General features: G+C 41.7%; 1 protein-coding gene across 1 annotated transcript; it reads left to right on the top strand.

Moving 5' to 3' along the window:
* On the top strand, nucleotides 1–25388 carry LOC135243572 (sodium channel protein type 4 subunit alpha B-like). The gene is made up of 25 exons (XM_064315507.1): nucleotides 1–315; nucleotides 827–945; nucleotides 1445–1534; nucleotides 1925–2053; nucleotides 4285–4376; nucleotides 4531–4782; nucleotides 5134–5197; nucleotides 5514–5655; nucleotides 5915–6115; nucleotides 6301–6390; nucleotides 6507–6636; nucleotides 7358–7596; nucleotides 7939–8112; nucleotides 10169–10525; nucleotides 13488–13925; nucleotides 17872–17986; nucleotides 18366–18520; nucleotides 18916–19089; nucleotides 19599–19721; nucleotides 20158–20439; nucleotides 21319–21372; nucleotides 22269–22406; nucleotides 22565–22669; nucleotides 23183–23453; nucleotides 23864–25388. The coding sequence occupies exons 1-25, from the start codon at nucleotides 52–54 to the stop codon at nucleotides 25129–25131; spliced, it is 5466 nt and encodes a 1821-aa protein (XP_064171577.1). The 5' UTR covers nucleotides 1–51; the 3' UTR covers nucleotides 25132–25388.
* The last annotated feature ends 845 nt before the right edge of the window (nucleotides 25389–26233 follow it).

The raw sequence follows: 26233 nt of genomic DNA, 5'->3' as shown, positions 1-26233 counted from the left end.
CGTTCCTGAGGGACCCCGTTGTGGTGGTTTCTCGCATTGCAGAATGCCAAGATGGTCGGCCTGCTCCACCACACAGGCAACGATGCGTTCCGCCGCTTCACCCCGGAGTCGCTGGCGGAGATCGAGCGGCGGATGGCTGAGGAGAAGGCGGAGCAGGAGGAGCACAAGAACGTAGAGGTGGCCGAGGAGGACCTGCCCAAGCCCAGAGGTGACCTGGAGGCGGGCAAGAGCCTGCCGTTCATCTACGGAGACCCACCGCCCGAGCTGCTCAACGTTCCCCTGGAGGAACTGGATCCTTTCTACAAAGCACAGAAAGTAGGGCCTGTAGACCATGCCCAATGACCCTATGTAGAGAACCAAGAAGGCCACAGTCCTCAGTGGGCTAGACTGGGCCTCTATTGCTGAGATATTTGCAAAACCCCAACTACCAATCATTCCCAGGGCCTGTTTTGGAATTTCCATTTTATTTTCAGCCCAATATGACTCGCATAAGCCAATACATGCATTTTAAAAAATACATACAAATGCTAATTTCGTAACCAGTTTTTTGTAGATATTTCAACATATATTACCTCCACAGGAGAGAACATAGACAATATGTGTTCATATTGTCTGGACTGATTGAATGACATTAATGTTCATTCAATCAGTCATAGCGACATTTTTATATGCAAACAACATAAATCTCATTTATTTGTTTGATACTGAAGTGATGTTGTGATACGTAACATGTTTCCAAATCTCTCTTAACCTTTTGTCTCTATCTATCCCGCTACTTTTCTCCCTCTCTCTCCTTCCCCCTCCTCTTTTCTCTCTCCCTCTGCAGACCTTTATTGTCATCACCAAAGGGAATACAATCTTTAGGTTTAATGCTGAACCTGCCTGCTACCTTCTGAGCCCTTTCAGCATTGTTAGAAGAGGAGCCATCAGAGTCCTCATACATTCATATCCTTTATTGTCAAAATTCTGCTGTTTTTCAGTCATTTTGAAAACTGAGGTGTACCTTCAGTTGACATATGTCCTTTAGATTAAATCGCAGTTCAATGCAAATATTAGTTTTTATCTTTTATCTTAGTTTACATTTTGGGAAGTTTGGGCATTTTGAGGTATACAAAACACTTCTGCTTCATTATATCGAAGAAAAATGGTTGATTTGTCTGCTAATGTAGATTCACCCAAAAAGTTAACTCTTCTTATTACTGCACAGCCAATTATTTTATTTATTGTTTTTCAACTAATATATGTGCTTGCTAAATTAAGGGTTAGGGTTAGGGTTTTTTAAAATCTTTTTTGGTTTTAGCCTTTTGGAATTGGTTTTAGAGTTTGCATGCTGTTTTCACGATGATTTACTCCTGTTAAACATGTTTTAAGTTCTTGCATAGCCCTGCAATGCATTTCCCTGTTGTCTACTAACATTTGAAAGTTTTCCTTAACTCTAAATTAAATTGTTTAGCATGTTTATCATGCTAACCATTCTATCGAACTGTGTGTTCATGACAATGAGCAATCCCCCACCATGGAGTAAAACTGTAGAGTGAGTATCAATTTTGTTTCTTCGATGGACTACATAGTTTTTGAAAGGGCTGGTTTTTCAATGTAAATTGGCCCTGAGTTTTAGACTCCAGTCCTAGAGGGTTGCAATGCCTGCTGCCTTTTGGTGTGTAATGTTAAAACACACCAAAAAGCATGGAATCTTTTCGTTAACAGTCCATACAGCAAGACCTAAATTGGCAGCTAATTGAAAGAAAACCACAACAATGCAGATACTGTAAACTTAAAAATATAGAGTTTGACACCCCTGTCTTAAAATACATATACATTTTTGATTAGATCATTATTTGACTTGGAACATCACAAAGTGAGATCATAGTGCCTTGCTTTTAAAACAACACAAGTTTAACCATTGATCTCCTCTCTTGTACAGGTATGTTTTTACTGGTATTTATACCTTTGAGGCAACGATCAAAGTGCTGTCCCGAGGCTTCTGTATGGGCTCATTTACATTCCTTCGAGATCCATGGAACTGGCTGGATTTCATGGTGATCAGCATGGCGTGAGTATTAGAATATTAGAGTATTACAGTGAGTATTAAGGCTGGGTGACTGTTATGTTACCCACCTGTCTGCAGGTTACAGTTATATTTTATGTGTTAAAGAGGTGAAGGGAGGGTAGAGGTGGTTTCTCAGGGCAGTAGAGGAGTAGAAGGGTACAGAGTTTTGTTCACTAAAATAAAATAAAAAATTAAATTGAGGGGGTGTTGTGGCCCATTGGTGGGTCATGAGAGGTGGTTGTAGCATTATGTGTCATGTACGTTATGCATGTTCTACACATTCCATACACGTTTAACCCTTTGAACCCTTGGAATGTTTTTTTTTTTTAACTCTAAGTCAGTGTTCTAGAACTCCATTGCTTTCCATTAATAGTAATGATTGTGACATTCGAATGTTCATTTAAGAACATTCTATTCACATATTTGTGATCTTACACCTTTAAGGGTTAAACCTGTAAGTGTTCCACCAGCACTTCCACATTTGAGAATCCTGTTTATCAGGCTAGACTTTAATTCATGCATGGTGGGTTGCCGGAAATGTATTCACTGATAAAATGGATTCTGGGGTCAGAAAGGTGTGGAAGTTCTGAGTTTCATAATGAGGCAGGTCATCATACAGGCACTTTGCAGTCCCTCACACCTCATTGTAGGAGGTCAGCTAGCACAATGGGGGCACAGTGACAACCAACTCAATAGGTGAAAGGTAAAAGGTCAGGATATTTACACCATCTCCTTTGTCAGCCTCCTGCCTCATCCACTGACTTAACCCCCATCTTTGTCTTCTATTAACCCTCTCCTCCCCCCACCGTCTGTTGCCCCCTCAAAATCCTGTCTGTTCTTTTAACCTTTCCCACCAACACCACTCCACCCAAATGAAAATGTTTGTCCACTTGCAACCTGGGGGTCATGTAGCAAGTCTATTTTTACCCTCCCAGCCCACCTTCCCCCATGCTCCCCCTTCTATGCCCTCTCCTTAGCAGTTCTCCAGGTCTGTTCCAACCAGGCCCCCCCTGCCATCCTGCCCCCATAAGGTTTTTGTGGCAGATGAAAATTACTGCCTTATTTCAGTGATGTCACTGCATGTTATTTTTGTGGTGGGAAAGTGCTGTATCTCATCAGGTTCAATCTAAATACTTACCAGGTAGTGCCATTATTATTGTTATTATTATTATTGTTGTTGTTGTTATTGTTATTGTTATTATTTATTTTTTATTATTATATTTCCATATATATCTTTCATATATTCCGTAGTCCTGTATTTTAAGATGCAAGCAATTATGTGCTACTACCAATGTCCTCCATATTCGAAAACACGCACAATTCTGGGTACACATTTTTGTAGTTTCTAGAATATATCAGCACAGAGCTAGGGCTGAATTAAACAAATCAACAGCATGTTTAATATGGCCTTATGGGACCTTTGCTGATTTTCACTCTGGAGGTACAAATTTAATTTTGCACTGGATTACAGCCTAGATTTCCAAGTGCCTTTCCTGCCGAGGGTACAGCTACTGGCATAAATACTGTCTTTCAACTTTTATTAATTGATTCAAACACCCCCTCATCAGCTGACAGTCATCAGCTGTAGCTATTTGGCTTCAGAGAGCGAGTTGTTGCTTTCATGCTAAATATAGACTTTCTCAAACCATATCATTTACCACAGCAGCAGTTGCTGTCCACCTTTTGTGTAAATGGCTGCTCAATGGGGCGGGAGGAATTTTTAATTTGACAAGAAACCTTACAATCCTCTGCCTCCTCGCCAGACCAGGCATGCTACACATGTACCTCCTGTACCAATTTCATATTACATGTACCTCCATCCAGTACTTATATTGCACTTGTATCATTATCCCGATATTGTAGTTTGTTGTCATGCCTCCTAGTTTGACTTAACATTACTTTCTGACCTAGCCTATGCTTATGGAGTGAACTTGTCTTAATGGTCGTCATTGTAATGAATAACTGTTACATAATCAGTATTGTACCTTATTGGACCTGTGTTTCGTAGTTGTTCCAGTGACCTAGAGTATACACTTACTGTAAGTCGCTTTGGATAAAAGTATCTGCCAAATAAATGTAATCTAATGTAACTAGGGTCAAATATTAATTTGATATACTTGAACAACCCTTTTCACACCAGATGTTTAAGCAGCATCAAAAGAGGTAAGGTGCTCCGAATACGTAATGCGTCCAGGTCTGCTCATGGTGTTGATCTCTTTCGGCTGTGTCTGCAGGTACATCACTGAGTTTGTCGACCTGGGCAACGTGTCTGCTCTTCGGACGTTCCGTGTGCTCAGAGCCCTAAAAACTATCACTGTAATTCCCGGTACGTGTCACAAGAATTCCCACTGTGGTTAGTGCAATGCTGTCAAAATGCTGTGTAAATTACAGTGTAATTTAAATGAGTCTTTCTTACTCTGTGATTAGTCAATGTCTGGTTGGGACCCCCCCTCTTTTCTATTTTTTTTGTGGGGTCCCAGGTCTGAAAACCATTGTGGGGGCCCTGATCCAGTCGGTGAAAAAGCTGGCGGATGTGATGATCCTCACCGTCTTCTGCCTCGCCGTCTTCGCCCTCATTGGGCTGCAGCTGTTCATGGGCAACCTGCGGCAAAAGTGCATCCGTTGGCCGCCGATCAATGACACGTGGGCCTACAACGCCACTGGCCCCTCCAGCTACGCTACCGATGGCTATTCCAACACTTCCGACTTCAACTCCTACATCAGCAACCCAGGTGTCAGTCTTCACAGCATTCACAGCACTGGAGAGACCCTGGGCTGCATACTGTCATCCCAGTGTTGCCATGACAACAGCCATTGACATTACCCAATCTACCGACAATTAGAACCTGTTCTTAAATTTGTATACGTACATTTGCTTCTTTTTTTGAACGCATTTCATTTCATTGACCACCGAACAAAATATGAGAAGGAAATGGCTAGTAGCACACAACAAAATTTGTTGTGAATGCAGCAAATTATGGTTATGTCAAGTAAAGATACATAACATTTTGCTACTGTAAAGTAAATGAGTGGTAAAGTTAATTTGTCTGTCTTATACTTACGCTGTGCTGTGTCCTTCATAGAAAACCACTACTTTTTGGATGGACAATTGGATCCTCTTCTTTGTGGAAACAGCTCTGATGCTGGGTAGGTCCATTTTTTAGGTTGATATACAAATTATATGGTGTCACATGTTTCAATTTTTTGGGTTTGCGGTCTTTTTGTGAGGCTTTAAAGTTACATTTTCCATTGGGCCGTTGTTATTGAAATAACATATTTGGAAAAATAATGCTCAATTGTAGGCTTATTTAAACCATAGCATGATTTCAATAAAGTCAATTAATTTAAATCACCCATATAACTATTTCATATCTGGCTTTGCCTGCTGAGTTAGAGTGTTTGGGGAATAGTAGACTGGGAGGGTTCTGTTTCAACTAATTATTAATGATTTCCTTGTTAATAGAAAATGCCCAGAGGGCTACATGTGTATGAAGGCTGGACGAAACCCAAACTATGGCTACACAAGCTACGATAACTTCGGCTGGGCTTTCCTGGCTCTCTTTCGTCTTATGACACAGGACTTCTGGGAGAATCTGTTTCAGCTGGTACCCACGCACTTACACATGTCAAACCCACCATAACCAAGACCTAGATTCAACCAGCATCTCTACATAACTTAATGTTAGACTATCCAGCCACAAATAGACACTATTCACTTTTCATTTAACACCATAAAACTATTCTTTGGTTTCTTGAAGCCAAGAATTCCAAGCAACTTGCCAAAAAAAAATTTGCCCAACATTGCTTTCAATAAAACAAAACTGGCTTCCTAGCTCTTCTAACGTCTCATCTCTTCTTGTGCAGACATTGCGCGCTGCAGGAAAGACCTACATGATCTTCTTCGTGGTCATCATATTCCTGGGCTCCTTCTATCTCATCAACCTCATCCTGGCCGTGGTGGCCATGGCCTACGCAGAGCAGAACGAAGCCACTATTACCGAGGCCAGGGAAAAAGAGGAGGAGTACCAGAGGATTCTAGAGCAGCTGAAGCACCAGGAGGCAGAGGTTAGTTGATTGTGTGGCGCATTCAGTCAAACAAAAAAACTATTGTGATTTACTTCCAGGAAGCCGTTAAGAGGTGATCATGAAATGAGCTCAACGGCGCAGTTATGTGATTTAAAAAAGGGTTAAAATGGACAGAGCCCAGACTTGAAAAGTGGTCCTTGATTGGTTAATCATTTAATCTACAGAAACACCATGAAGCTGATGAAAAAGAGCGGGATGACGGTTCAGAGCAAGAGTTTGCCGATGATGAACAGAGTCTTGGAGAGGATGGCAAGGTCAGGAGGGGCGGTCCCCCAAAAAATTGTACTTGTAGACAAATCTACCATCCTTTTTCGGATCAGACCAAGCATACAAAAAACTGTTGTTAATGTTCTGCTCTGTGATTCTGCAGGGTCTTGGGAAGAAAACGGGGAAAGAGGATATGTCCAATGGATCTAAACTCAGCATGCTTGAACTGGACAAAGCAGCCCTCCAGAAAAGACACTCTATTGCTGTTAGTGTGATCAGCAATCAGATCGAAGGTAACTCTGGGCAACTCATAGTAGGCCAGGGGTGTCCAATCTTATCCAGAAAGCTCCAGTGTGGGTACAGGTTTTTGTTTTAGCCCAGCACACCTCAAAGTCTTGATTGAAGACCATGATTAGTTAATCAGGTTGAATCAGGTGTTGTGGTACTGGGCTAAAACAAAAACCTGCAGCCATATCAGTCCTTTTCAGATAAGATTGGACACCCCTATACAAAGCTTTCAATAGACCAGTGGTCTCCAACCCTGGTTCTGGAGAACTACAGGGTCTGCTGGTTTTTGTTTTCACCTTAAAATCAGCACTCAACTGAGGCCCAAGACACCAGGTGAGTTGAGTTAACTGTGTAATCAACTGCTCTAATTGATTCATGAAGTGCAGAGTCACTATGAAAACCAGCAGACCCTGTAGCTTTCCAGGACCAGGGTTGGAGACCACTGCATTTCTCATGGCCTCTGAAACATGGGTGTTTACTACTGCATGAGGTATAATTAAAGAGAAGAAGATGAAAAGAAAGGCAATACACTACACGGTGGCGATGTGTTGCATTCAATAATTATTGTAGCGGTATTCCGCCCAGCCCTATTATTGACTATTGGGTTATGCCCCTGATGACAGCACCAGCACTATTAATTGCTCTTATGTAAGTTGCTCTGGATAAGAGAATCTGCTAAATGCCTAAATGTGAACATATTGTGGACCATTTTCGATGTTTTGACAGAGCTTGAGGAGGCTGAGAGACCATGTCCCCCAGGGTGGTACAAATTTGCCGATATTTTCCTGAAATGGAACTGTTGTCAACCGTGGATCATCTTCAAAAAATGGGTGTACTTTGTGGTGATGGACCCATTTGTGGACCTCGGTATTACCATCTGCATTGTCCTGAACACCCTGTTCATGGCTATGGAGCACTTTCCTATGACCGAGGAGTTTGGTAATATGCTGGGTGTTGGAAACCTGGTAAGACCCTGGCTCTTTTCATGAGATGAAAATTTAGACAGCGTATTCTTTACGTGCAAAGCTGCAATGGAAAGCCACGATTTTCAGATTTAGAGGGTTGGTAAATGATATATCAAAGACAGAAATAAAATTTGACAAAACCATTTGACAAAGATCCATAGTCTGGCACTTGCTCTGCACCAGAAAATATATAAACAAGGGAAAAATGTGCTCTCTCAAACAGACAGAGAAGTTTGTAGCAATGAGCAAAGATAATACATTTTGACATTCGGGGTTGGGAATAAATAAATAATAATAGAAAAAAACAAATCTCAGGGCACACCTCTCAATTTCTTTCTCCAGGTTTTCACTGGGATCTTCACTGCTGAGATGGTCCTCAAACTCATTGCCATGGATCCATACTATTATTTCCAGGTTGGGTGGAACATTTTCGACAGCATTATTGTCACCCTGAGCCTGGTGGAGCTGGGTCTGGCTGATGTTGAGGGCCTGTCTGTGCTCAGGTCATTCCGTTTGGTAAGGCTAATCTCAAGGCTTAACATTTTACCCTTTTGTTTGAACCTTCCCTTGGGATTGGAGTTCAGAATGTCCTCGTTCTTTCTGGGGTTAAAAAAGAACCTCTCTCATCCTGATATAAGACTGTGCCATTATCTATATTATGTCTACTAAGAATAAACAATAACTTGTTCTTTAGCAATGCAGTTTGTGCTGAACAGAGTTCATTTTGGTAACTGCTGAACTGTGACAAATATAACAAACATGCATAATTTTATTGATTGATCGGCAAGGAAAAATGTTGATTGAATCCATGCCTGGCTTAATGCTGTCATATTTGCAATTGTTGATTTAGGAAAGGGATTAAATGTTATTCTTCTGTGAACTCACATTCTATTAGTATGACCACCAATTCCAGGGGTCAGAAAGAAGTCCTGCCATGTGTTTCTTCCCCCCCATGAACTCAGCCAGCTGATTTTACTCATTAATTTGGTCTCCTGGCTGAAGAATTGCGCTAATTAGCAAATCCTGGTGAGTGGAACAGTAATAATGGGGAGGACTTTTACTTTGAGCCTGGATTTTACACCTCTGATGACCACACATGGCTGACAGCAAGATTTTTGATTTAAATATAACTGAAAGCATACCCTGACCTGTTGAAAACTCTGCTGTCTAACAGCCTAATGAAAACAGACTGAATTTCTTTGCTGAGTAGTCTCAATGCAATGATTTTGTTCTTTAATAGTCCTGACAGTTATACTACATGTCCAAAATATGTGGACACCTGACGTCCAACATCTCATCCAAAATTATGGGCATTAATATGGAGTTGGTCCACCCTTTGCTGCTATAACAACCTCCATTCTTCTGGGAAGACTTTATACTGGATGTTGGAGCATTGCTGCAGGGATTTGCTTCCATTCAGCCAGATGAGCAATAGTGAGGTCAGGCACTGATTGGGCAATTAGGCCTGGCTCGCAGATGGTTTTCGAATTGATCCCAAAGGTGTTGCATGGGGTTGAGGTCAGGGCTAATCTCAACAAAACCATTTCTATATGGACCTTGCTGTGTGCCCAGGGGCATTGTCATGCTGAAACAGGATTTTCCTCCACTGGAACTAGTCCAAACCATGAAAAACAGCCCCAGACCAAGGGGTATCCAGATATTTTTGGTCTAATATATACAGTATATTAGGGAAGTCAAATTAACGTATTAATTTCGATTAATCAATTAATTATAAAACTAACATGTTAAAAAAGTAATGCAAATTAACGCATATAATATTATTTAATGTTTATGTTAATTAATTGATGTACCGATGTTACTGTAAGTTGCTGCGTGTTGAATAACACTACCTATATTACCAAATAACCCAACCGTTGCATTTTGCCACACTGTCAGCCATTATGGGGTTCAGACACTCTGACAAACCGGCCCTTCAGCTGGAGCGGTTGGTGTGGCTCTGAGCCTCTGAAAGCAGCGCTAATTTCTAAACGACATGAGAGCACTCAGGGTGCCACTGACACTACCGGAGTGAATTTACGAATGCACTCCTCTGACACCGTGCGTCGCACAATTACAACCGGTCAGTGCGTTAGTTGCGCATGTAAATAGTATGTTAAATAGTTAAAAAAGACTGTTATGGCCACATTGGTGCTTAAGTGATAAGCTTATGTTAAATAATAAAAACTGTTATGGCCACATTTTATGCTAAGTGATAGGCTTATGTTCAATGATAAAAAGAGATGTATTTGGAAAAATGATTGGAAATAAAACAATTTATTGATTTCTAATGCCCCTTTTGATATTTTTATTCAATGCTTTACTCATGTGCCACAATAATGAAATGTTTTTGAGTTTAAATATCTTTTGGGGGTTTTTCCAAGCAAATATTGACATATGTGATTAATTTGATTAATTAATCAGCATATCATGTAATTAATTCGATAAAAAATTTTAATTGATTGACAGATATATATATATATATATATATATATATATATATATACACTCAACCAGAAAGTGTACCTTTCTCTTTTGTTTTGTTTTTTCTCTCTATGCTGTGTGTGGAGGGTAGATGCGTGTCTTCAAGCTGGCCAAGTCATGGCCGACCCTCAACATGCTGATCAAGATCATCGGGAACTCGGTGGGCGCCCTGGGAAACCTCACCCTGGTGCTGGCCATCATCGTCTTCATCTTTGCCGTGGTGGGCATGCAGCTGTTCGGCAAGAGCTACAAGGACTGCGTGTGCAAGATCGCCGGGGACTGCGAGCTGCCGCGCTGGCACATGACCGACTTCTTCCACGCCTTCCTCATCATCTTCCGGATCCTGTGCGGGGAGTGGATCGAGACCATGTGGGACTGCATGGAGGTGGCTGGCCAGGCCATGTGCCTCATTGTCTTCATGATGGTCATGGTCATAGGCAATCTGGTGGTGAGTAGTCCAAAATACCGCATGGAAAGTGATGGGTGTGAACTTGAGGTGCTTCTTTTTCACGGTGGAGTCCAGATGGAGACCCCTCTGATTTATTTTTTAGCCTGGATTCAATCAACATGCCTTTTTTATGCTCGGACACAGATTGGCAAATTTAGAAAATGCCAAACTCAACTCATTAAACTGTTTAAATGATCATGAGACATACAATTACTGACTCTGGAATATATACCCTCCACACACACACACACACACACACACACACATTCACATACACACTCACGTGCATGCACACACACACACACACACATACATACATACATACATACACATTAAATCACAATGGCTGAAATGAAATTGGAAAAGAGAATTCTGAATGGAGCATTGTTTAAATGAAATTCTGGCTCCTTTACAATACATTTCCAGTCTGAACATTCACAACCAACAATTGAAACATATTTAAGATGGATGAAGGCTGCATTGCAACAATGCCATATAAAACTGGCCACTCTTGGAACCTATTTCAATAGTCTTTTTATCAAGCACATGAAATATATAGGTACTGTCCTGCTTAACACTTTGAGACGTCCATAAACTCCTTCCCAAGAGTCCTGTCACCATCATTGTAAGATATATCTGCTGTGCCTTGCTTCAAATGCTTGGCAAAGCTAAGTTGTTGCTCAATTTCTTTGATGTCATTCAGGATGTCTGAAATGACTGATCCATCTGTGATATTGCGTTTAGTATTACAGAAATAAAGCACACTGGTAAGTTAATTATATAAGCTCTTTATTTACCAATTGAAGCAAGCGGTCCTTTGCTATATATGAAAGTGACTTTATATCCCTTTAGGGTTATTCATAGGCTTGAGAGGAAATACTTTATCCAACAAGGGGTAACAAAAGCGACCAGCGACAAATTCTGTATCAAAGCAAATGTGACCAGTCCAAACCCCCCTTCCCCTCCCATGAGTTCACTTCACATGCCTGGCCTCGCACCATCCCAAAGACAAACGTTCACGTTAAGACAGGAGAAAAGCCATTTATTCAACAGAGGTTCTATTTAAATCCCATGACTTGAGCCAGAAAATGGTGCTCCTGACCTTTGGGTTCTTGTTGAGAACCTGCTGAAGTAAGCGACTGGCACAGGAGGTGTCTACATAGACAGATGGGAGCATACAGAGAGGATCATGGGACCTAAAGCAGCACTGTCTATTCACCAGCAGAATGCACTAATTGGGATGAGGTCACCAATTTTTTTTTTTTTTTTTTGCTTTGAGTGCTAATGCCCCAGAGGATTGTCAGTTACGAGATTACTTTATTTATAATTCCACAAATGAGCATTGTCAGCTATCACTTTTTGTGCGTGTGTGTGTGTGTGTGTGGTGGGGGGGGGGAGCGGTTGGGTTAGGGTGATTTCAAGGGCTCTGACCAATAGGGGCCCTCAAAAAATTGTGATGAAGTAGCCCAGGGTGGTGGGGCCCAATGTCAGCTCTTTTGTTGGGGCCCTCCAACAAGGCTCCTATGCAGGGGTATAGATTATGGGAGTGGGAGCATGTTGGCTACTGTTTATGATGTACCTTGTGGAAGAAGACACAGCGGCAGTATGTTATGGGATATCCTGGATGTATTCCCCATTATCGCCCCACACTGTCATCCAGAGGCACAAGTGCCGAGGAGGATTCAGTGGATTAGTACTATAAAGAAGAGTTACAGACAAGCTTTGTGACTGTGAGCATTTGATAATAAGTGCTATGCTCTTCTGAGTTTCTTGTGTGGTCAACAAACCCGCCAGCCATTGAAACTAATGAATTGTATTTGGCGCATTCAACAAATTCAAGTCTTCAAACTGGATGATTCTCTCTCTCCCGTTAGCTCCCCTGTCAGTCCGTTGAGGCGCCCCTTGCGGGTTCAAAACCACGAAAAAGCCGTTGGCCTTCTGTCGGCCTGCTCCGGCCAACTGTGTAACTGTGATCCGTCTAACATGAGAAATAGGAACCGAGAAATGGGCTAACGTGGACTTCGTACTAAAGATAGCCCTCTCGTCAAGACAGGCAGATGACATATTTATACACCTTCGTCACAACTGAACCTTGATAGGGGTTGAGTGTACAAGTCCCTAAAGTTCCTTCCAGTGTGGCACAAAGCCCCCCCCCCTCCCCTCCCCTCCCCAAACAGATAGATATAATTTCACTGTCAATATAGTTGCAGAACTTTTTTCATGATTTGTTCTCATACTCTAGATACACATGCATAGAATAGTACAAGGAAAAATTTTACTCCAATGTCAACAGATTTAATTATTTATTAATATGATTACTTTGTTGACTTAAACATTTTGATGCACCTCTACCTCACGATTAACAAAGTCAAGGAAAGTTGATTATTTTGACAAATTGAAGCATGTAGGCCAACACTACGCAGCCAGCTCAATGAACTTACAGTATAATGATAAGCACCATGCATAATCTCACGCTTTGAATCCTTCAATTTGCATCAATATTTAGAATTAATTATGTGTCCATGTCCAACTAGGCCTCTCTTGTGCATCATATGTTTGGTAACAACTTTAGGTAGATTCTTATTTTCTGATTTACACATGGCTGTATGTCAGCAATGTCAGCCATGATAGAGAATTGTTCAGTTGGAGAGAATTAGGACAACTGAGAATTAGGACAAGTGAAGGACAACTGAAATCGAATGTTCTCCCAGTGCAATGGTTTTGCTGCTAAAATTTTTCACAGCGAAAGCGAATGAATAAATGAATCCTTCGGAAGCTTACATACATGGTTTGGATGTGCGATCATGCAGAGCCTGAAATCAGGAAGACATCATTGAAAAGCTTGCTTATCTAAGGCCAGTGTTTTTCATGTGTATTGAACTGAATGGAACGTAACTGAAGTGAAAGTTAGCTGAGGTTGCAGGCTCCTCACCTATCCAACACGTATACCTCCTCCACACAGGTACTTAATCTGTTCCTGGCCCTGCTGCTGAGCTCCTTCAGTGGTGACAACCTGGCGGCCCCCGAAGAGGATGGCGAGATGAACAACCTGCAGATCGCGGTCAACAGGATCAACAGGGGCATCGCCTGGGTCAAAGCCTTCGTCATCGGGCTGATAATGAGACTCCTGAGAAAGAAGCCAAAGACGAGCAAGGATGAGAGCGGTGGAGACAAGGGCGACGCCAATAACGAAAATTTTGCCCTGAACCACGTGGACCCCAAGACGGGCAAGTTGGTCAAACTGGTGGATGGCACATCCAAAATCCCAGAGGACGTCTCTGTCGATGGGTTCGTCACGGGCTTGACCCTCACTGTGCCCATCGCCAAGGTAGAGTCGGATTTCGAAAACCAAGACGATGACACTTCAGAGGATGAAAATGATGTTGATGCCACCAGGAAAGTAAGTAAATTGTGACTTCTTTCAGAAAATTTCTTCTGCAGCCAGTCATTTAAATCACAAGATGTACATGCCAGAGGCAGTACAACATGAAGTTTGAGGAAATGGGGTGGTAAACAGAAAGATTTCAGGTGTGTCAGGTGTGTTTGTAGAATAAGGTACTGCCGTTTTCCCCTTAAGTAATGTGATCTTATATTAGTGCAGTAAGTATGCAACTGCCGGAGCAGCTACTGCTAACAATTTTGTGTGTGACAGGTGAAGTATATATGTTATTTTATATAGTCATTTTTAAATGAAAAACATTATTTTCATGGCATGTATGTTCCTTTATTTAATTCAATATATTATATTGGCTGATTGGCCTGGTTTTGCATGAAACATTCTTATGTTCACCTGCTGTTATTATCTATCCTGTGTCATGTAAACTATGTGCAAAAGTTGATCACAAAGACCATAAAAGTAATCTTTTATGTAAAACTGTCCCCCAAAAATTTTGTGAAGAACCAAATTTCATTAGTTCATTTTCGAATTTTGGCTCCCCACCCCCCCGGTGACTGATTTCCTGGCTACGCCACAGGTACGGCTATCAGCTGTTTACCTCTTACAAAACCTTTGCGAAACCGTCTATGGTTGAATATACTTTTCATACTTTTTAATGTGTACACAAATGGCTTTACCCCCATGTAGAATTTCTCTTGCACCATGCGGAATTGCGGATGTTCTGCTTCATCCCAGACGTTTAGGGATGAGCAGACCTGTTGGGCTCTGGTGCCGATCTATCCGGTTCTGCTGCGTTCAGCAGCTCAGGACCCAGAAAGCCACACGCAGCATCTGCAGAGGCAATTGGGTATCACGGGTTGTGAGGGGGGGTGGGGGGGGTGCGGTGGTAGGCTCTGGTGGCAGAGCCTGGGACATGTGACCAAGGGAAGATCGTGGGAAACAGAACTAGCGCAGCACAATCTGCAAAAACTTGTCATGCAGCTATCTGAATGACGCCGACCCCACTTTATTCCTTGGAAGAGTAGGCTTTTCGGAATGTTTTTTTAATAATTATTATTCAAAATCAGTGTTCTAGAACTCTGATGCTTTCAATTACCGGTAGTGATTGTTACATCAGCATTTGAACGTACATTTGAGACCATTCTAATCATGCATTTCTGATCTTGCACCTGAAAAGGTAAATAAAAACCCAGCCAGTGCCCTTCCAGTTATAACCAGTCCTCCTGCCCCATCCCCCCCACCAACCCCATTTATTTATCCCACCAAATGTATAATCATATTTTTTTACTGTCTGAGGCATTGTGATCATATACATTGCATGTCACTGTGGCGCTAAATGATGAAGTAATGTTGATCTGGGGAATGTCTTGAGAGGGATCGAGTGACAAGTTTCACACGGTTGCTCCGCTTACATCAATCTACTTGGCATTTGAACTCCGACCTGTGAAAGCCCCAACAGACTGAGCTAAGGTGAGGAAAGTTGTCACATCGCCATCATTATTAAATGAAAGAGTAAACCATCAAGTTTGACATAAAACCCAATGATATCGCTGCCAGAATTCTCATTTATCATGGATATGGCGAGGAGTGAGCATCTGATCCTGCTTGATGTTATTTACAGTAGATATGAACATGGAGTTATGACATGGAGTTATGACAATTTTGCCTCCCTTACAGACATGGGATATACTGCAAAATACTGAAGTAAAATATATTGTAGCGATCCACTAGTGGCGCTGCCTAACCGCTCTTCTATTGGTGAATTAATCCTTAGGATAGTGGTTAGTGTGGCCGCCCATCTCAAGAGAGACCAGAGTTCAAGCATCTCCTGAGCATTGCTTGTCACAGTATTATCAAGATCTGAAACAATTCACCCTATATGGGCAAATTATTGGGATTTTTGCTTATTGAAATCTATCATGATATTTCCATAAATTCCATAAAGTTACAATATATTTCTGTAGTCCCATAAGGGTTGGTTAATCTCAAATCTGTTTATCAATAAAATGCAGATTTAACTGCTCCCAAAGTCAGGCAAAAAGGCTGATTGACCTAAGGATGACTCCTCTACGTTCAGCACTCTTCTTTTATTCCAGCAGCAGCATCAGTGAATCAATGAAATTCAGGATCAGGTACCTTTTTAGAGATGCGTAGGACCTGCATTCTTTATGTTACACAGGCAGTAAAAGCAAGCAAAAATGGCTTCAGTTCAATTCAGTTCACTTCTTCACCCAGGCTACTTTATGACATCTGTGCAATACACCCTAGACTGAGGAAGCTGTATATGTATACGTTGGTATTTTAGTTTTTCTCACGATTCGCTTGCCGGTGTTTTGTTCAGTGATGAATGTCATGGTGCAAGCAGCCATGACAGTGTAAGAGGATTCTCCTCTTCAACTTGAGGAGATTTATGAGGGTGAGAAAGCAAGAAAACTCCCATCGTCCTTAGATCTTTCCTCCAGTTGGTAAATTTACCTTGTCATCTTGTCACTTTAGTAAATGTGTTCTAGTGTGATCATTGGACTATATGTATATATATATACATATATATATATGTGTGTGTGTGTGTTGTCGGAGGGGGGGTGTATAGTCCATTGGTATGTGGATGGTGACATAATTTTTGCTGTTTTGGCTTTATACTCCGGCACATTTGATTTGAAATTCATCAATGAATGTAAGGATAAAATTTATATTGTCTGCTTTAATTTGTTAGTATTTACATCTACTTTGGGTGAACTATGTATAAAGTATAGCTGTTTTTATACCCCCTCACCGCCCACATTTGAGGGGACCAAAGGTAATTGATTGGACAATTAGCTGCTCAGGTGTTTTTTGGGCAGCTGTATTTTGTAGTATCATTAGTTCATGCACAAGCTAACAAAAGGTCTAGAGGTTCTAGGTTTGGCATTTGCATGTGCAGTCTATTGTTGTTGTCTCTCAACCAAAGACCTGCTGTCTGAGGACCAAAGAAGTTCCAATGCCAGTAAAGCAGGCCAACGTGAGGCTGAAAAATCAGAAGAAGTCCATCAGAGATATAGCCAAAACATTAGGCATGTCAAAATCAACTGTTTGGTACATTGTTACGAAGCAAACATGCATTGATGAGCTCAGCAATAGTAAACGACCTGGTAGTCCATGTAAGACCATTGTAGTGGATGACCGAAGAATACTTTTAACTGTGGAAAAAAAACCCATTTTCAAATTTCAAATAGATTAAGAACACTTCCAGCTGTAGGCATAGATGTATCAATGACTACCATAAAGAGAAGACTACACCAGCATTCAAACCACTGGTATGCCTTAAGAACAGAATGACCAGGTTAGAGTTTGCACAAAAGTGCATAAACTGTAGGGTTCTGGTACAAAGTTATGGACAGGTGAGACAAGTTCTAAGCTGTCCCAAAGTAATGTAATGAGGAAAGTGTGGAGAAAGAAAAAATGGCTCATGATTTAGACTCTAAAGCATGCCACCTCATCTGTGAAGCATGGTGTAGGTAGTGTTATGGCTTGAACATGTATGGCTGCCACTGGAAATTGCTCAATTCTTACATCTTCATTTATGATGTCACTGGTGCAGGCAGTAGCTGGGTGAATTCTGAAGTGTACAGAATCACTTCTTCTGCTCAGTCAGGGGCCCAAATAAAATTTTGTTGGGGCCCCCAAATGTCAGGAGAGCTCTTAGAAAGTCAGGCCCAACAATTCCACACTGTGGAATGTGAGCTACTTTTTTCGGTCTGGCAGGAGGGGTCCTCAAGGCGCTCATGGCCTGGGACGCTTGGACTCATGATCCATATGTGACCATCGAGCCACATTTCCCAGCAAGCACTTCTTTGGATCACTTGGCAAATGGGATTTTCAGAAAAAGAACAAAAAAACCCCCCCAAAAAACAGACAGTTCTGTAGACCTCACTGGAAACAGTCGAAGTGACACAGATCTCTTCCTCCTCAGCCGGGGGATGAGGATGTGTCCTCGACCTGCAGCACTGTTGATTGCAGACCGGATGAGGAGGCGGACGTGGAGGATGAGCCGGAGATGGATGACCCGGCAGAATGCTTCACTGAAGGTACCAAGAGCAAGCAATCTTTGTAGTGTTCGTAAATACCCCATTAGAACTATGGGCTCTCTGTATATTCCCCACTAGTGGGGAAGATCTCCCAGTTTCACATTTTTCAATCAAACTTAAAAACTATGAAGTAAATAGTGTTTGTGATTCAAATCATATGGCAGTGGACAAAAATTAAAAAAGTTAAAAATACAATTGGGCATTCCAAATCAGGAGAAAAGGCGGAATAGGAATGAAATCAACCAGTAGCATAAGCAGTTTTGGTGACAAAACGGTCGATTGGAATTCTATGAGAGTGTGTAGAATTTGGTGAGAGTGCTGTCAGGCAGCACCCTGCCTTCTTTGCCATTGGAGATGTGGATCTGCGTCTCTTTTGCAGGATGCATCAGGCGTTGTCCGTGCCTGACGGCGGACATCACGCAGGGCCGCGGGAAGATGTGGTGGAACTTCAGGAGGACCTGCTTCACCATTGTGGAGCACAGCTACTTTGAGACTTTCATCATCTTCATGATCTTGCTCAGCAGTGGAGCTCTGGTGAGTGGAGCTTGCATCGGTGCAATAGAATGCTCTCTGGTGTCTCAAAAAAATGCTATAGGACAGCCCTTACAGATGTGGAATACTGTGTACTGCTATATATTGCTAATATATTAAAATATATTTTGGCATGTGCAGGCTTTAAAATTTGCTATTCTCCCAGTTACCCAAAGCTCAATTGACTAGTCAGCTGTATATACCAACGGCAGCTGACTTGTTGATTAGATGTAAAATGTTTCACATCTCAGAATTCTCAATAGAGACTTTATTATGAAAACAACCATGCTGATCACAAGGCAATTAATGGCTTTTTGCAAACACAGTTGATGCTTGTGTAATCCTATACCATGTTACATTAAACTATGCGCAACTGTTTATTTTTCATATTTTTCCAGGCTTTTGAGGATATCTACATTGAGAAGCGCAGAGTTATAAAAATCATTCTGGAATATGCAGATCAAGTCTTCACATACGTGTTTATTGTTGAAATGCTCCTAAAATGGACAGCGTATGGCTATAAGACCTACTTCACCAATGCCTGGTGTTGGCTGGACTTCCTTATTGTTGATGTAAGTTTGTTTTTATTGCATTTTCTCATTAATTTGATTTACTACTTGAAAATGAAATGATTTTGTATCATTGAGAAATGATAAACATTGTTTTCTAATACACAATTAAAGCATGCATAAAAATATAAAGCATAAGGAATATGCTTCATAAATAGGTATTGTGGATTTGTCTAAGTTTTAGTTTTTTCAGTTCTAAGATTTGATGGGTAAAGGAAAAATTTGATTTGAGGGATCTCACAGTTCTTACAAAACCCATGTTGGTCATATATAACCAGGACACATTTGAATAGTTTATTGATTTTAACTTTATTTTCTGAACAAAAAATACAGCGCTCTAGAGTTTTGCGTAAAACTTCACTGGCCTTGTGCTTTCTACAATATGTGAGATAATTGACAGCAATCATTGTTTATAAAGTACACAAGATCTTGACTGCCTGTCAGCACAAAAGCATTAGAGCAAAGTGGCTGCTCAGAAATTCGATTGTGATGGGATTCAAATTGTGTCTCAGGTTTCTCTCATAAGCTTGACGGCTAATATCCTGGGCTTCTCTGAGCTGGGAGCCATCAAATCTTTGCGGACCCTTAGAGCCTTGAGGCCTCTGAGGGCCCTGTCCAGGTTTGAGGGGATGAGGGTGAGTAACAGTTAGCAACTGTTTTTATGTTTGCAGCAAACAGTGTCTTTCTTCAGCCTAACGGCACCCCTACTGGAACTGTACCCTGTATGCCGCTGATAGTTGTGTGTGTCTGTCTGTCTGTCTGTGTGTTTGTGTATGTGTGTGTGTGTGTGTGCACGTATGCGCGCGTGCGTGTGTGTCTGTGTGTGTGCGTGTGTGTGTCTCTGTGTGTTTGTGTATTTTTGTGTGTGTGTGTGTCTGTGCCTGCATGTGTGTGTGTGTGCTTGTGCATGCTTGCATATGTCTGTGTGCGCATGCATATGTGTGTGTGTGTGTGTGTGTCTGTGCATCCATGTGTGCACGTGTGTTTGTGCATACTTGAATATGTCTGTGTGTGTATGCATATATTTGTGTTTGTGTGTGTGTGTGTGTGTGTGTGTGTTGACCCCTGCAGGTTGTGGTGAACGCTCTTGTTGGGGCCATCCCCTCCATCTTCAACGTGCTCCTCGTCTGCCTCATCTTCTGGCTCATCTTCAGCATCATGGGAGTCAATCTGTTTGCTGGGAAGTTCTACCGATGCATCAACACCACCAGCGGTGAGATGTTCGAAGTGTCTGTTGTCAGCAACTACTCAGAGTGCGATCTTCTGGGCATGGTCACCAATGAGACGCGCTGGGTCAATCTGAAGGTGAACTTCGACAACGTTGGCATGGGCTACCTCTCTCTACTCCAAGTGGTAAGTTTGCAGTGAATGACCCATTGGAGAGTGGCAGAATGTGTAGAATCCTTTGTTTAAAAACTCAGCCCACTATAGCCTGGTGGGTAAAGAGCGTCCTTGTGATGTTCATCCTTGGATGAAACATCCAAAGGCAGAATGGCAGTGTATGGTAGTTTCATGGGCAGCAGTATACTACAATGGTGAGGGAACTGTACTGTAAGTGTAAGTCAAAAGGGGGGACATGGGTTACTCTGCACAGCAGGGTTAGCTGCCCGACCCTTGATCTTGTCATTTGTTTTTACTGGCCAAAATTTCCTGAATCAGTGCTCCATTTATATAAATGATGAAAACTGTATTAGTGCAAATGTATATTCGAACCAAACTCCTCAAGGATTGTCTTCATTTTTGTTAGCTGGATTCACACAAGCAGTGAATTGCTCAGTTTTCACAGGTAAATATGTAACAGTGAATATTAAATAACAAATAAAACATCACTCATAATGTTTTGTGACATAGTTTTTACAAAGCATTTGCGAGATTTGGAGCACATCACTGGGCTATCAATTCAGGAGTGAAAGTACTGGGTTAAGCCTGTGTTCAGTATCCCATGTCAACCCCTGGTTTTGTGTGTGAACGGGGTATCAGAGGTTGCAGGTTTCATTCCCAGGTGGGGCACTGCGGTTGTACCCACAAGAGATGTAGTTGTAGACCTAAACTCATTCAGTAAATGTCCAGCTGTACATGTGGATTGTATGTAAAATGTAAGCTGGGCACTCTGGACAAGAGATGATGCCAAATGCCTAAAATATGATTGGAATGTAGTGGAGGAGCAGAGGTTATCATGTCTTCCTGTATGCACTGCTATTTGTGTTTTGTTTTTGTTTTGTTTTTGTTCAGGCAACATTTAAAGGTTGGATGGACATCATGTATGCAGCTGTGGATTCACGTGACGTAAGGGTGGATGGATTTATTGCCATTAAAACGTTTCCCTGCACATCAATTTGGAATAATTATATGATATACTTTATAACCTATTTTATACCCAGGCTGATACTTGTCATTGGACCTGTATGTACCCACATTCGGTATGGAATATACTGAATATATTGATTTAAAATATATTATAAAGATTCTCAATATATGGGCAATTATACTAATTCATTTTGGTTCTCAGATATAGCAATGTATTGCAATTCTGTGAAATATATCTATTTTTTTGTCTAAATATTTTAAATATGTTGCTATATATTCCATTTCTTGGTTTGGAATGACAATATGTTGCTATATATTCCATTTCTCGGTTTGGAATGATTAAATGCTATAAACTATTTTTAACCCCAGATTGAAGCCTGTTATAGTTGCCCCTGTATGTCTGTTCTTTTCGTCTGTGCTAGTGGTTCGAAAAATGTGCCCCTTTAATGCTCCTGGCGCAGGGCATTTCTCCAGCTGATAGAACACAGACAGCTGTGGAAACGAGGATTTTTCTCGTTCAAAGAATTCTGGTTCAAAGAATTTGGCCTGTTCATTGTTATCAGCAGATACACAGAGGTACTGCAGTTGGAGTCTCCTTAGGGCCTGTCACTGGCTGGAGTTGGAGTTGGTTTAAGAATTTCTATACTTAAGAGGAGTTTTTTTTTAAAACGATGCTGAGGTCTCCCAGTATTTATAGTCACTCATTTTATGCATAGCATTTAAAAAAATGTACGTCTTGCAGTTGAATATATGTACCCTTTGATGTGCAGTTAAGCACAGAAACTGGCAGGTGTGAACCTACAGAATCGGCAGACAGTTTGACTTTTTATTCTTGTTTGAAACTGAAGTTGTCTTTGAACTTTTCATTCGTACAGGTCTATGACCAGCCTGAGTACGAAGTCAACCTCTATATGTACCTGTACTTTGTTATCTTCATCATCTTTGGATCCTTCTTCACCCTCAATCTATTCATTGGTGTGATTATCGACAACTTTAACCAGCAAAAATCTAAGATAAGTATCAGCCCCCCTGGAGCAGTAGATGGCTTTCTTTTGTAGACCATTCCATCATAATGAAATCAGCATTATCGACCATGAACGATGATTCCAACAGAACGTTATATGCAATAGAACAGTATACGCATCAATAATAATGGTCTCTGCCTCTATACTTAGGAGGGCAGGATCTCTTCATGACTGAGGAGCAGAAAAAATACTACAATGCCATGAAAAAACTAGGCTCTAAAAAGCCACAGAAGCCAATTCCAAGACCTCAGGTATGTAAGGACAGCATTAAGGCATTTCTTTTGTATGCGTTCTTATAAGATATTTTTTATCTTGGTTTTCCATTGTTGAAATGATTCCTACAGAGTTGATCTGAAATTATACAGATCAGTACTGTGCATAGAGAAGAATGATTGGATCTAGTGCTGCAGAGCAGTCCATTATACAAGTCAAAGAATGACTCTTGGATAACCACTTATGTTTCACAAAAACCCCAACCTAAACCCACCCCATCCAACTTTCCCACTCCACCCACCCCACCCCCATAGCCTGGAGCAAAAGAAAAGTTAGGGGGGAGATTATGGAAAACAAAGAGATAAGATAAGAAAAAAAAGGTTGGAGTACTAATGACAGTACTAATCCTGCAGGTTGAGGACAGTTGTACATGGACCAATTACAGTGTAAATTCAGAGAGAGCTAGCTTCAGCTGCCGTACCACTATGTACTATTTTTTGCACGTTTTCTGTCTGGATTTGTTAACTGCCAATTTCTTGGTCCCTCCAAAGAACTGTGTCCAAGGCCTGGTGTTTGACTTCATCACGAAGCAGTTCTTTGACATCTTCATCATGGTGCTGATTTGCCTCAATATGGTGACCATGATGGTGGAGACAGACGACCAAAGTCAGGAAATGGAGGATATCCTGTACAAAATCAATCTGGTCTTCATCGTGATCTTCACCACCGAGTGTATCCTCAAAATGATTGCACTCAGACAATATTTCTTCACCATTGGATGGAATATTTTTGATTTTGTGGTGGTCATTCTCTCCGTAGTGGGTAAGCAGACGATCTTGTGAAACCTTTTATAAAATAAATTTTCACTGCATGAGCAAGTTAAATCAAAAATGTATGATGGAGCTGCTAAAACGTGTAATGTTTAATTAAGCAATATGGTATAACATGAATACAATCACGGCTACAGGGGTGTGGTTAGACATGAATTGAAGCGGAGTGCTGGCAACCCCCTGTAGGTGTTCATGGCTTCACTTTTATAAAAACGGTTACAGCATATAGAAACAATTAATTGATGACGCAATATTATTAATTTTGTAATATTATTGGTAAGTAATGGTTTCTGCATGGAGTGATATTGTTTACAGACTGGCTGTTTGATTAACTGTCATCGAAACAACCTATTTAATAATATAAAATTGATGCTTTGAGAATGTTGTTTTCTTTCTTTCAAGGTATCATGCTGGCGGACATCATAGAGAAGTACTTTGTGTCGCCTACACTTTTCCGTGTTATCAGACTGGCCAGAATCGGCCGTGTCCTGCGTCTCATCAGGGGAGCAAAAGGCATCAGGACACTGCTGTTCGCTCTGATGATGTCACTTCCTGCCCTGTTCAATATAGGCCTGCTCCTCTTCCTAATCATGTTTATCTTCTCCATCTTTGGCATGTCAAACTTTGCCTACGTGAAGAAAATGGGCGGCATCGATGACATGTTTAACTTTGAGACGTTCGGCAACAGCATAATCTGCCTGTTTGAGATCACCACCTCGGCGGGTTGGGACGGCTTGCTCCTTCCCATCATGAACAGCGGCCCCCCAGACTGTGACCCCAATATCGAGAATCCAGGTACCGACGTGAGGGGGGACTGTGGCAACCCCCTCATGGGCATCATATTCTTCAGCAGCTACATCATCATTTCCTTCCTGGTAGTGGTCAACATGTACATCGCCATCATCCTGGAGAACTTCAACGTGGCTACCGAGGAGAGTGCCGACCCGCTGTGCGAGGACGACTTCGAGATGTTCTACGAGACCTGGGAGAAGTTTGACCCGGATGCCACCCAGTATGTGGACTATAGCCGGCTGTCAGAGTTCTGTGACACTTTGAAGGACCCTCTGAGGATCCCCAAGCCCAACACCGTTAAGCTGATCACAATGGAGCTACCCTTGGTCACTGGTGACAAGATCCACTGCCTGGACATCCTGATGGCTCTAACCGCAGAGGTGCTGGGTGATTCGGAGGAGATGGACTCCCTAAAGGCGAGCATGGAGGAGAAGTTTATGGTGAACAACCCTTCCAAGTTGGCCTACGAGCCCATCACCACCACCCTGAAGCGCAAACAGGAGGAGGTGGCCGCCAGCATCATCCAGAGAGCCTACCGCAAGCACCTGCTGAAGCGAACCGTCAAGCACGCCTCCTTCAAGTTCCGCGAGAAAATGCACAAAACCAAAGACGATGAGGAGCCGCCAGAAAAAGAGGGAATGATTGCCAATGCAATGGAGACCCTCTATGGCAGCAGGGCAGCTGGGAACCTGGCTGTTGCAAAAGCCCAACCATTAATGGCCTCTAGGGATGGCCAGCCTGTGACGGACCCTAAGGAAAATGAGTCCCGTGGAGCTGCTCCGGTAGAAGTCATGAGTGAAGTGGTCCTGCATTCTGCCCCGTCCACCATCCCCCAACCCGCTGTACCCCCGAACAACCTGAGGGAGTCTGTTGTTTAAAACAGAACCTGCGAATAATGCACCTTAGCCTTCCTATTTGAAGAGCTGTTGACATCCTTGCCGAGACTGGCCATTCATCCCAATGCTGGATTTTGCTTGTGTCAACAGGTGTGGTTAAGGAGAGGTGGGGATACGTCTCTACAGTATGGCTGGCCCTCGAAAGCAGTAGTAACCAACCCTGGTCCTGGAGATCTACCATCCAGCAGGTTTTACTTTCAACCCTAATTTGGAACTCCTGATTCTGCTAATTAGCAGTTGGTTTAACAAAAAAATCTCTCGCTGTTGAGGTGTGCATTGTTCGTGCAGGAGTGAAAACCTACAGGATGGTAGATCTCCAGGAACAGGGTTGGTTACCACTGCTGTAAGGCATAACAACATAAATAATACGACAGGACTGCCTGAACGTATATAAAACCTAGCCAGGAATGTATAAAGTTGTGAAACAGGGTTTATTGCAAGCAAAGTTGATTCATGAATACTGCAGTAGTCCTTACTAGGCAATTAGTTAAATGCTACTATTGCCAGGTCCTTTGTCTATAATGGATGTGTAGATTTCTTTGATCAGGTTATAAGGTCTGTTCTTATAGGAGAGGATGCCAAATCAAGTGTAAATATCAGTACCTGGACCTTCCATTGAGACACACTAAAATTTCATTCATTCAGATGTCGAATGATCATTCAATAGAAATAAGCTAAAAAAATTTTTTTTTAAAAACCTATAATACAGCGCTTTCAAGCATACACAACTCTACACCACTTGAGTCTTAAATGTCAAAACTCAGTATTAGTTAAAAAGAATCAAGATATTTCTGGAACTTTTCTGTCAAAAATCTTCCCTGAAATTGCCTCATGATCTGTGCTTTCTCTAAGCTTTCTTATTTGAATATTTTTATGCTTTGTAGAGAATGGCTCAGGCTTTGTACATAGTTAATTCTATAACGTTTTGTTACTTATATGCTGATATTTGTAACTCGAAGTTTAGGCAAAAGAAATTTCCATTCAGTGGAGTGCCAACTTAAATTAGCCTTGGAATTGTTAAAACTTAACCCTAAAATAGCTTAAGAATAGTTTACTTTGAAATTAGCATTTTAGTGTAGCATTA

Source organism: Anguilla rostrata, chromosome 17 (assembly GCF_018555375.3).
Source record: "Anguilla rostrata isolate EN2019 chromosome 17, ASM1855537v3, whole genome shotgun sequence".
Taxonomy (NCBI): Eukaryota; Metazoa; Chordata; class Actinopteri; order Anguilliformes; family Anguillidae; genus Anguilla; species Anguilla rostrata.
The sequence above is the reverse complement of the archived record's forward strand: the minus strand, read 5'-3'. Positions and strand labels throughout refer to the sequence as shown.

What these genes read in the sequence shown, in the direction of transcription:
- LOC135243572 (XM_064315507.1), top strand. Translation starts at nt 52, where the DNA reads ATGGTCGGCCTGCTCCACCACACAGGCAACGATGCGTTCCGCCGCTTC. An exon ending in AACTATCACTGTAATTCCCG is followed by an intron (nt 4,377 to 4,530) that starts GTACGTGTCACA and finishes GTGGGGTCCCAG; the next exon opens with GTCTGAAAACCATTGTGGGG. An exon ending in GGTCATTCTCTCCGTAGTGG is followed by an intron (nt 23,454 to 23,863) that starts GTAAGCAGACGA and finishes CTTTCTTTCAAG; the next exon opens with GTATCATGCTGGCGGACATC.